General features: G+C 27.1%; 2 protein-coding genes across 3 annotated transcripts; both read left to right on the top strand.

Annotated features, from left to right (window-relative positions):
• The first annotated feature begins 331 nt into the window (after positions 1 to 331).
• On the top strand, positions 332 to 7,122 carry LOC136087626 (uncharacterized). Of its 2 annotated transcripts, XM_065810980.1 has the most exons (6): positions 332 to 467; positions 3,985 to 4,085; positions 4,622 to 4,798; positions 4,944 to 5,381; positions 5,649 to 5,953; positions 6,585 to 7,122. In XM_065810980.1, the coding sequence occupies exons 3-5, from the start codon at positions 4,676 to 4,678 to the stop codon at positions 5,943 to 5,945; spliced, it is 858 nt and encodes a 285-aa protein (XP_065667052.1). In that variant the 5' UTR covers positions 332 to 467; positions 3,985 to 4,085; positions 4,622 to 4,675; the 3' UTR covers positions 5,946 to 5,953; positions 6,585 to 7,122. The 2 variants fall into 2 exon arrangements, with proteins under 2 accessions (XP_065667052.1, XP_065667051.1); XM_065810979.1 differs by lacking the exon at positions 6,585 to 7,122 and having other exon boundaries at positions 5,649 to 6,034.
• Positions 1,492 to 2,712, top strand: LOC136087014 (uncharacterized). Its single transcript, XM_065809518.1, has one exon. It carries the CDS (start codon positions 1,492 to 1,494, stop codon positions 2,710 to 2,712), a length of 1,221 nt encoding a protein of 406 aa, XP_065665590.1.
• Positions 7,123 to 13,089: the final 5,967 nt, after the last annotated feature.

Below are 13,089 nucleotides of genomic sequence, written 5' to 3'. Positions count from 1 at the left end.
TAAAAATTACGCATCCAAAACTCATTTATTATTTACACTCTAAAAAAACTAACGCCAATATAAAGGATGATTTTGAAAAAAGTAAACACTATCCGTTACATTGGCGTTATATTGGCGTTATATTGGCGTTATATTTTTTTGTGTGCGTCATAATTTCTGTATGCTTGATCAATTCCCTAAAAATGGTAAAGTCTATCCGATGTATTCATCCGTTATATTTATCCGTTATATTTATCCCTTATCTTATGCGTTATATTTTTTCGTTCTTAGGCTCTTCTTGATCCAAACGCTTGAAAAGAATCTCTGAAGTGATAACTATATTAATAAATAAACATAATAATAAAGTTTGATAAATATAAGAGTTATATATTTAAAATAAGAAAAATATGAAAGCTATAAAAGTTACTTAAAAAATCGTAGCGAAATAGTTGTGGCGAATTCCGATTTGTTTGCGTTTGTTCAACAAAGTAAGTATTTGTGTTGTTATATCAATAACTTATATGTATTTACATATATTATAAATTATAGATACAATTATTGTATGTATTTCTATAATTTGTAATAGACATACATATGGCCTATATAAATGTATGTACATATGGGTTATATATATATATATATAAATATATATATAAATATATATATATATATATATATATATATATATATACATATATATATATATATGTATATATTTATATGTATATATATATATGTATATATATATATATATATTTTATATATATATATGTATATATATATATATATATATATATATATATGTATATATATATATATATATGTATATATATATATATATATATATATATATATATATATATATATATATATATATATATGTATATATATATGTATATATATATATAAAATATATATATATGTATATATATACATATATATATATATATATATATATATATATATATATATATGTATATATATATATATATATATATATATATATATATATATATATATATATGTATATATGTATATATATTTATATATATATATAAAATATATATATATGTATATATATATATATATATATATATATATATATATATATATATATATACATATATATATAATGTATATATATATATATACATATATATATATATAAAATATATATATATACATATATATATATATATGTTATATATATATATATATACATATGTATATATATATATATATGTATATATATATATATATATATATATATATATATATATATATATATATATATATATATATATATATATATATATATAATATATATATATCTTTCAAGCTTTGCATCTTCAAGGTAAGCACAGGTGTTCTCAAAACATTTTAGATTCACTTTTTTTGCATCTAAAGGAAATGCTGTCAGTGCCAGATATTAATGTTTCTTAACTAAAATCTTGCTGTGAAACTTTATCATCTCAAAATTGTCGTGAGAAGTATTTTGTGAAAGTATTCAAAATGCCTTTAGTTAAATCTGTTGGACTGAAGAAACAAGGTTGTATTGTACCATTTTTAGACACATTGTCTTTTTTACTTCAATCTCCTGAGATTGCTAAATTTATTGATCATAAAATTAGTATAGCTATTTACAGTGATGATCTCGGTATCACAAATCCAATTGGTAAAGCTCAATCTAAACACAAACTTTGGGCAATGTATTTTCAAATTCCTAATATTCCTGCAAAATACCGTGGCAGAACATCAACCATATTTCCTTTAGCATTTACAGGTAGCAAGATGGGGAAAGACAGTTTCTTCCTTTGTGAGCTATTATGTGATTTTTTTGATGTGATGTCAAAACTTACGACAGGGATAGAGTTAACAGTATTAGGAGTTCCTAAAGTAATAACAGGTGAGTTGTGTTATTTTTCTGGCGATTCATTAGCTGCAAATGCCATTGGTGGATTTAAAGAAGGGTTTAGCAGGAAGACTGTTAGGTGCTGCAGAGTGTGTAATTCAACAAGAGGGGAGATGTATGCAAACACTAGACACGAGCAATGTTCTATACGTGATTTAAAAGAACATTTAATTAGATTAAAAGAGTTAGATTCTGGACTAAGACCTAAAGATAGAATTAAGTGGTCAAAATATTATGGGATATCCTCTTCAAGTGTGCTTTTATCAATTCCATTATTTGATGTAACCAAACAAATTTTATTTGACCCTATGCACGATCTTTTAGAAGGTGTTGTTCCTCTTCAGTTAGAACTGTTTCTTGGATATGCAGTTAAAAGTAATTTTATAACAGTATCATCACTAAATACATGGCTACAATCATTTATCTATCCAGTTGGGATTGAAAAACCTGGACTAATTTTAAAAACATGTAAAATTAAAGGAAGTTTTGGAAGTGGTCAAATACTGACTCTCACAAGAGTTTTACCTTTTTTTTTATTAAAAAATTTTTTACCTCATAATGAACATCTTAAATGCTTGCTAAAGTTGATACAAATAGTTCAGCTATGTATGTCTCCAATGATATCAGAAAAATATCTTACTGATTTAAAAGAAATCATTGCTGTGCATCATGAACTATTTTTGGGTTTATATCCTCTTAGATTTATACCAAAGCTTCATTTCCTAAAACACTATCCAGTTCAGGCATCTACATCAGGACCATTAAGAGAGCACATGTGCATAGCTTTTGAGCGAAAACATCAAGTGGTTAAAAATTATTGACATTTTAACTTTAAGAACATTCCATACACAGCATATAAGGCAATGATAGCAAACACCACTGCGCAATTTTTTAATTCAATAGGTATGATTAAAACTGATATTTATTGTGAGGAGGATGAGTTAAAATATATGTAAGGAGCAATACAAAGTGCGAAAATTAATGGCATTTTATATAAAATTGGATCAGTTATAACTGTTTTTGAAAATGACCAGCTTATTTTCCATCAAATCACTAAAATAATATCAAAATCTGGAAAGAGACTTTTGAAACGATCAAGTTAAACATTGTGCATTTTAACGTTTATTCCACCTGCAGATTGCTTGCATTTTCTTCAAGGAATATTGTAGTTCCTGAGAATTTACAGTTTCCATGGTGCACAATTACACTATCAGTTGATGATGTCATCCTTGTATTTCCACTTGCTATTCGAAATTTATCTTTTACTAGTGTTTCAAATCTGCAAATGCAATAAAATTGGTGGAATTTATTATCTTTAAGACTGTTCAAGATCATATTTTAAACCAATCTTCATCAAAGTTTTTAAAAAGAGTTTATATATACACTAAAAGCTAAATAATAATAAATATTAGGAATACTAAAACTCTGTTTTATTTATTTTGTAATTATTAGATAGTAATGGCGATAAAGAAATATAAAATCTTTTACTAGATTTAGATTTTAATATATTTTGATAGATTTAGTTTTTAAACCACTTATAGAAGTTTAAATGGTTGAATAAAAGTTTATATGTTTTATAGTGTTATAGACTAGATGACTTTATTATGATGGATAGTTAGATATTCTTTATATATAAAAATAGTACAACCAAAATTAGTTGTGCTAAATCTACTAACATGTTGAATAAGATACTAGTATTAATCTAGGATTATGAAACATTTTATTGAGTAACTCTCTGGCTTTCAACTTTTTAATAAACTCAACTTAAAGTTTTACAGTAAAAAGTTGTATTGTTAAATGTTATAAACAATTTTTTTTTTCACTTATATGTGATACATAAAATATTGCTGTAAAAAATGACTTTTTTACTATTTTCTAATGTTGTTATTTTACTTTTTAATGTTGAGATTGAAAAGTTCATTTTAATAAGGTTTTAAAATTAGGATATTTTTACATGTCTAAAGTCAAACTTCCTCAATCGGATGTGGATTTTCTGCTAACTTATTTTTCTAAGCCAGTTATAGAATTTCTCAATGGAGTTAATAACGTTTATGTTATGAAAGAACTAAAGAATGCTCTTACTCAATTTTCAGCATTAAAGGTGACTGGCAATGACCCATTTGGTAACAGAGAGTTCTTCTCGTGACCCAAGACTACTTTAAGAAACCTCTATCATGAGTTCAAGGATGAATGGGTATGTTTTTTATAAGTAATTTTCCACATTTTTTTTTCTTGTTGTAACTCTTTCATTTTATAAAAAATGTATTAATAATAATAAAATTTTTTGTTAATAATAATAATAACAAAAAAACTGCTCAACCGAAGTTTCTTACTGCTTAAAATAGTTTAATGTGTATGTAAATTGCTTAAAATGCTTTAGACAACGCCTGAAATAGCTTTTATATATTGTTTTCTGCCATTCACATTCACCAACTTAACGTGCGTTTATTAATAAATTTGTGTCTGACTTGTTGGTTTATAAAACAAAGCACACATCCAATGTAACAACAATATGTAATCTCCATAGATTGTTAAAGAATTTTTCATCGATTTTGATTGGTTAATTTGTGAGGTTTCCATTGTTTTGGTAGTTTTTTTTGTTAAGCTTGTTTTGAACAAAACAATTGATTATGGAATTACAATGATTAGATTTGATGAAAAAAGGATAACTGTTTAATAATTGTATTTGGTTAAAGCCTATGTTTTAGAAACCATTATTTCTGTATTTAGGAACCATTATTTCGGCAGATAAGCAATAATCTCCGTCAACAAAGATGGTCTAAGATGAATGAAAGTTCCTCAAAATTTTTACAACTAGCTAGAGGGAATAATAGTTTAGCCATCAAAGATATTGCGACACTTGCTGAACCAGTTTTATCAATAACTGAAGCTGAGTTAGAGCTCAAGGTATTAACAGTTAGTTTACAATTGATTTGTTTTCTGTATTGATACAAAAGATGTTATTGATAGCCAAAGTACTATTTTAATCAATGATATCTTTTTTTTTTAAATGTTACTGAACTATTAATTATTTATATTATTTTTATTACAGAATGAACTTGCAAAAGCTGTTCCATCTGTTGCTGTATTGAGCATCCTCAACAGAAGCCTATTTCATCATCAAATATTCGATCAAATTCCGCATAGACTTCGAATAGCTCCATCTCTTCTTATTGAAGAACTTAAAAGGTTTTTTCCCCAACATGAAAATATTTTTACTAATTCTAGATGGTTTCTTAAGGTCGCATTTAGTGATAATGTGAATGTTGTTTCAAGCATAATGGAACTGCAAAAAATGTTTGTTTCTAAAAAAAGCAAAGCTGTTCTTTTTTTGCTATCACATGTTAGTAAAAATAAGTTAAAATGCGGTAATGGTGTAGTGGTAAAGCACTCGTTTCATAAGCAAGAGGTTCCGAGTTCAATCCTCACCACATCCCTGGTAGTAACCGCACTCAACTTGTTTTTCTGCGCAGCAGCCTTGTTCGTCAAGGTTTGTGTTTCAGAGTTATAGAGTTGAGAGAGGGTTATAACCACTATTAAGTAGCCTCCTCATCTACAGTTGCCTTCTCGGCCTTGAGGAGGTGAATTAAAAAAAAAAAAGAAAGTTTCTTTGTTATCTTATTAATATGTTTTATTTTTGGTTGTACCTGACTTTCTAACAAAATAAAGTATAAGTTTCATATTTGGTTATTAAAATTATTAATTACATGTTTATTTTATATAAAATACATAAACATTTCTATTTTTTTTCCTTTAGTCTGATAGCATTGATGAGGAACTTACTCTGCCCTCATTGTATGGACCACAGGTAGTGATAAAGGATTTTTTTTATGGTATTCGTTCACGAGCTGGAGAAGAATTATGTAGTTCTCAATTAACATGCATGGAAGAGGTTTTAGCTGCTATTGTAGCAGTTTATTATCTTAAAGATTTATCTTATCCATCTTGTTTTGCCCAATTACTCGGGATTTTCCAAGAAACCATATTAAAAGTTAAATATCCGTACAAATCAAAGGCTGCATCAAGATATGTGCTACAAATCAATAGCTTATAATTAAGAATGTGATTAATTTCTTTTAATTAGTCTTAATATTGTTTTTGGTCTTTGAGTTTTTGTTATAATATTGTTGACAAATGTTCAAAACTGATAATATCTTAAAAAAAACAAAAACTTCACATTATTTTATAATTAAATTTGATTAAAATTACTTACGAAAGTCCTAAAAATTTTAATAAACCATAACCTGTATGACCTTGTAAAATAATAAATATAGCTTTGAAGAAAAGATTTTTTATTGACTCCAATCTATATCTGTGTGTGTGTTTGTGTCTGTGTGTGTGATATTATTTATGCTTTTGTTTTACTAAATACCAATAATTAATGAATATAAAAACTTTATAACCCTAAAAATAGTACCTGCATCTGCAGATGTTATTGGTTCGGTTATATAGTACATTTTATAAAAAAAATGTATTTTTTAGTGGGAATAATATCTTGTACCAATAATAATGTTATATATTACATCTTTTTATAATTAGTTTCATTGACTTTTTAAATTAAACATTTTTAATAATCTTTAGTTAGCAACAACATTTTGTATCAGTGGTAAAGTTACACTTATCTTTTCAGTATGAGTAAACATTTCATAAATTTTAAAAGTGTCATTTACTTATCAACTTTTTTATTATACAGATTCAAGTATTATCAACATTTGGTACCAGTGGTAAAGTTACATGTATCTTTTCACTACAAGTATATTCTCTATAAATTTTAAAGGGGTTGTTTACTTGTTTGTTTTTTTGTATTTATTAGTGGCGTCAACATCTAGTAGCAATGGTAAAGTTATATCTTTTCAAAATAGTTGTAAAAAACCAATTAAATTAAACATTTTGAAGATAATTTTGTGCTTTTTATCTTTTCTATTTTGTAGTCTTTAATGACATCTGTTAGCAATGGTAAGGTTATATCTTATCAAAAATGATTGTTATGACATATAAATGATATAAGGAAATCATAAATAAAATGATTCAAATGACTTAGTATGAGAAGATATCTTTTTTTATTGCTCATTTTAGTTTGTAATCTTTAGTGCCAACAGCATTTAGCACTAGTGGTAAAGCTGCATGCATGTTTCTACACGAGTTTGTATTCCGTAAACTATTAAGGTGTTATTTGCATCTTAGACTTTTTATTTTAAATTCTTAAGTTGCATCGACACTTAGTAGCCATGGTAATGTTATATTTTCGAAAAATTATTATAAACAACTATTTAAATTAATATATGTTATACAAATTTTTAATTTGTGTTATTTAGTGGCTGCAGCATTTATTACTGACGGATCAACATCTGGTACTATAAGTCACAAGTATCTTTTCACTGTAAGTATATAATCCATATATTTTAATGAGGTTGTCTGCCTGTTTTCTTTTTTCTTTTTTTCTTTTATTTATGAGTGATATCAAGGGCAATTGTGACATCAGTAGCAATGATAAAGTTATATCTTTTTAAAATATCTGTAAATAACCATTAAAATGTTTATGATTTTATGTTATACCCTATTTTATAATGTATTTTTTCAATGATAATCTTACCGATGATGTCTTTCAAAATCATTATAAATGACATTTTGAAGATGTTTTTTTTCTTGTTATTTTTTGTATTTTGCAGTCTTTAATGGCATTGATATCTGTTAGCAATGATAAGGTTGTATCTTTTCAAAATGATTATAAATGACTTCGTAAAAGAAGATGCCTTTTTTAAATTATTGTTTATTTTATTTTGTAACCTTTAGTGGCAACAGCATTTAGTAGCATTTAAAGTTACATGTATCTTTTCAATACGAGTTTATATTCGATAAATTATTAAGGTGTCATTTGCTTATTATTCTTTTAATTTTATATCTTTAGTGGCATCGACACTTAGAAGCTATAGTAATGTTATATCTTTGAAAAATAGTTATAAACAACTGTTCAAATTAATATATATTATACCTTTTTAATATATATTTTACCTTTATTTAGTGGCATCAAAATCAAGTAACTATGGTAAGGTTATACCTTTTTAAAATACTTATAAATGATCAATTAAATGAAAATATATTATAAAACACACATGATATATATTGGTTATCTTTTTTCGTTTTGTAATTTTGAGTGGTGTCAACATCTTGTACCCAATTTTAAGGTTATATATTATACATTTTTTAAATGCTTATAAATTGTATATGTAAACTTTAGACACTGTTGCAATTATTTTTTAATTTATTTTACTAATTTTATTACATTTCTATATGTTCACAACCAATACATATAACAATAATTTAACTGAAAATAAAATAATAATTTAACTGATCATAGTAAATTAAATTATTTATATAGTGATTATTATCTTAAAACGTTTTTGTTCTTGTTTTTTAATGTGCTCGTATAAGTAGTATCAGTATAATAAATATAACGCCAAATATAACGCATTTGCCGTTAGGTCATCTTCTCTTCAATATAACGCCAATATAACGCCAGAGTTGAGCAAATATAACGGATTAAACTAACGCCAAAATAACACTAATATAACGGCAATATAACGCCAATATAACGCTAATATAACGCTAATATAATAGATAACTGGCGTTATATTTGCTCAACTCTGGCGTTATATTTTTTTTGTTATTTTGGCGTTAGTTTTTTTAGAGTGTATTTATCAGTCGTTTTGAGTTCAGTAGTTGTAAGGAAGTAAGTCTTGAAAACACATTCAAGTCTAATTCAATTATTTAGCCAATAGAAAATATTTTTTTTGCAGTAAAACAAAAATATTCTTTATTTAACCAAGACAAAAGTGTGTCGTTTTAAAGTCCGCCATTTTCTTGGAATATTTAATTAAAATTACAACAACTGATTGTAGGTAGTCACGCTCGTATAATTTTTTTATTGGTTTTGATTGATATTACAATATTAGACTCTAAATTACTCTAAATATTCAATCTTATCTTTAATTTAGAGATAAGAAGCTATACAAATTGTTTGCTTATTATACTCGAATAAAGTAATAAACAATAATATTTATGAGTATTCATGACTTCAATACAAATATTTACTTATAATAGTTTAAATAAAATGTATTACTCTGATTATTTAACCGATGTTACCTGTTAAGTTGGGGGCAAGAATATGCAGTTTGTTGAAATTATTTCAACATCTACATTTTTGTAATATTATACGTTTTTTTTTGAATGTCTACTTTCTAATACCTATATATATATATATATATATATATATATATATATATATATATATATATATATATATATATATATATATATATATATATATATATATATATATATATATATATATATATATATATATATATATATATATATATATATATATATATATATATATATATATATATATATATATATATATATATATATATATATATATATATATACAGCTATGCTCAAATGTATGGAGCACCTATTTGTTTAAATATATTTGTGTTTAAAAAATGAGATATACATGATGAATTTTTTTTAAAATGGTATTTTATTTGTTTTTTACGTTTAAGCATTAGTAAATCATTTAATGCATGTTGAATTTGCTTGTCTGGGCATGATTAGACTTGTCTTAACTTGTCTACATACTCACTTAGTATAAATTCTGTCGAATTAAGATATTCATTTCATTCTTATCTTAAACGTAACTATTGTCAGCCGCTCATTATCTATTGTTTAAAAGTAGTGATTTTTTTTATCGTTCTTTATTTATTTTCATTATGAGTAAAACACGCGAACTTTCTGTGAGTGAAAGAAGCCAAATTGTGATACTCCATAAACAAGGACATTCCCAAGTGGAAATTTCAAAAATTATGAAATGCTCAAGGAAAGCAGTGCAAAATGCTATAAATAGATTTAGTGAAACTGGTTCATACGAAAATAGACCAAAAACGGGAAGAAAACGTATACTTTCTCCTAGAAACCATCGTTTCCTCAACAGGATTTCACTTCGAAATCGGACCAAATCTTCTAAAGACTTGGTTAGCGATCTGTGGGAGCACAGAAAAATTCAAATTTCTGCTCCAAGTGTTAGAAGATACTTAAAAGAAGGTAATTTACATGGAAGAAGGGCTCGCCGAAAACCATTTCTGACTGAGCACCATAAGAAACTTCGTTTAGAATGGGCTAAACAGCACCAAAATTGGTCATCAGAAGATTGGGCCAAAATTATTTGGTCAGACGAATCAAATATAGAGGTAAGGCATCATTATGACTTACGGTGTAACCAAAAAATAAAAAATAAATATCATTTCGAAATTATTCCTTTAAGTACCTGAAATTTTACATGTTGAAATTTATAATATCAAATTTGTATTCCTTTACTTTTTTGACCTAGATTTTCGGGCAACCTGGAGGCACCTTAGTAAGACGACGACCAGGCGAAGCATTTGAGCCGGAATGTATCATCCCTACAGTCAAATTTGGCGGTGGTGGCACAATGATCTGGGGTTGCATGGCCTCCAGTGGCGTAGGTGAAATATTTTTATGTGAGGGTAGGATGAATGCAGAGCGCTACATTACCATGCTAAATGAAGTTTTGGAGCCATCAATATTGAAATTATTTGACGAAGATGTCCCTCAATATTATTTTCAACAAGATAACGCTCCTTGCCACAAGGCAAAAAAAAGTTTGGACTGGTTTTCAACAAATAAAGTTCCCCTCATTACGTGGCCCCCCCAGTCTCCAGATTTGTCACCCATAGAAAATTTGTGGTCTATTTTGAAGAGGAAGTTGTCAATTTACAGATGTAAATCCAAATAAGAATTTAAAGCGAAAATTCTGGATGAATGGGAAAAAATACCAGCGAATGTATGTAAGGATCTTGTGGACAGCATGCCCAAAAGACTACGTGCGGTGATCAAGGCAAAGGGAGGTGCTACAAAATATTAATTATATTAAATAATATTGTTGAATTGAAATAATTTGTATCAAATAAACACATTCACATTTACTATTTGTTATTACTTTTGAATTTTAAATAAAATATAGGGGTGCTCCATACATTTGAGCATAGCTGTATATATATATATATATATATATATATATATATATATATATATATATATATATATATATATATATATATATATATATATATATATATATATGTATATATATATTTCATTTTAATTTTGTCTGTTTGAACCGCATGACTTAGATTGTAATGTGAGTCTTCTGACCAATGGCTCACCATTACAAAATTTAAAAAAAAAGTCAACCCGCTTTTCCCCGAAAAAACCCTTTGGAGGGATGAAAGTACACACATTCCTGATTCCAAAATTGTAAAAGTTGAAATTAACAAATTACGTACAAGAAAATTGCGATTGAAGTTTTATTCAATAAGCACATGACACAAAAATGAAAGCACACATTTTTTTTTGCAAAAGAAGACTGCATGTACCTTATGCGTCACTGAAACATTTGACAAAGCCAGATATGAGGTTCAAAATGCATCAATTTTCACTTCAAAGTGTGGATCAAGCTCTTGTTTAAAGCAGGCAGTTACAACTGCTCCAAGTTTTCGAAGGGCATAAATAATACCAATAGCTTGGAATGCACACTCAGTTTCTGCTAGTTTTTGAAGGAGATAAACATTCTTCAAAAGTTTGTGGCATTCATTGCTAGCAAATTGACATCCATGATGGGGTTGTGTTTGATTGTTTAGGAGTCTTGGCCAATCATCAGTTTTGGGCCAAATATTTCTTAAGGCCTTAAACAAGTGGTTGACAACCCCAAGCATCAGGTAGCTAATTTAGAGGTATGAGATCAAAAACAAGCTTTTGGTCAGAAAAGTCAATCAAAGGCATACAAATGACATTCTTGTAAAACTGTGCCTTTTTCAAGTCCAATAAAATCCTGCAGATTTAAAGTCTCTAAAGCTCTTTCTGATAGAGTCTTCTGCAACTGCAACCAAAAGCTGTCGTTTAACTCCACTATCTTTGGCATGTGGTGCAGTGAGCAATCGCTTGCTTGGGGAAGAGTTACTGATACCACTTGTGTCAATTATTCCCAGACTGACTTTCAGGAATCCATCTCCACCATCAATATCAAGCTTGACAATGTTGTCAGAGAATGATTGTTGAGACTGTTGAACTTAATTCAAAATCTTTTTCAAGTCATTGCAATGAACAAAAGTTTTTGACTTTTTGGTGTTGGACGCTTTTTCAGTTCACATATCAATGTCAGTTTGTGTGAAATGATCTGATAAATGTCTTCCAAAGTGTCTATCAAACCTTCAGGAAAAAGAAAAGAAATTGTGTTTTATTAATAGATGAAATTTATGTAAAAGCTGTTTTATTACATCAAAGTGGAAATATTTTTGGAAAAACTGTTAGTTATCTAAAAAAATTAGCTACTACTGTACTTTCATATGTAATCAAAACTCTTTAGAGTGGAACTAAATTTTAAGCAAGAGTTTCACCAGTTAGTAATCTTACATCATATTTCTAAGTAGACCAATGCAAATTAGTTGTAGACACCATAGAAAGTTCTAAATGTAATGGTAAAGTTGTTGCAATTATTACTGATAGTAAAAAAGTTAACCAAAGCTTTTCTTCTAGATTTAAAACAGTATATGGAAAACCTTAGTTATGTCTATCTTTTGAAGTGCATAAGAAATAATTGGCTGACAGAAAAGTTTGGTCAGCTGCAGTTTATTTATAATGAAACATCTTACATTGCAAATTAGAGAGATTTTATTTTTTATATACACTTGAAAAAAACCAATAATAAAAGTTATTTATGTTGACTGAAACATCGATAAATCCTAAACCAAGAGAACAGCCAAAGTAAGCACTTATTCACAAGTACTTAGTGAAGAGACAGTTGCAGCTCTTAAAACTCATCCTAAAATAGTCCAAGAAAGTGTTAATGGTATATTATTTTTTTGAGTTGATTATAGATTTTTGGAAAATAGTGAATGTTAAATGTGCCGGTGCAAATTGTAGGTATAGAGATCAATCCCAAATTGTAATCAGATCTTCAGATGACATTAACTTAAAAAAGTTTCTTGCTATTGCAACAATGGGTGAAAATATGAAACCAACATTGGTAAACAAGTTTTCCCGCTTAAAAAAGATTCAATGCAATTCACTTTTTACATACTTGTCGTGGCCTAATTGATTTGTCTTGCTATCTTTTATCA

The sequence above is a fragment of the Hydra vulgaris genome, chromosome 11 (genome assembly GCF_038396675.1).
Source record: "Hydra vulgaris chromosome 11, alternate assembly HydraT2T_AEP".
NCBI lineage: Eukaryota > Metazoa > Cnidaria > Hydrozoa > Anthoathecata > Hydridae > Hydra > Hydra vulgaris.
The sequence above is the reverse complement of the archived record's forward strand: the minus strand, read 5'-3'. Positions and strand labels throughout refer to the sequence as shown.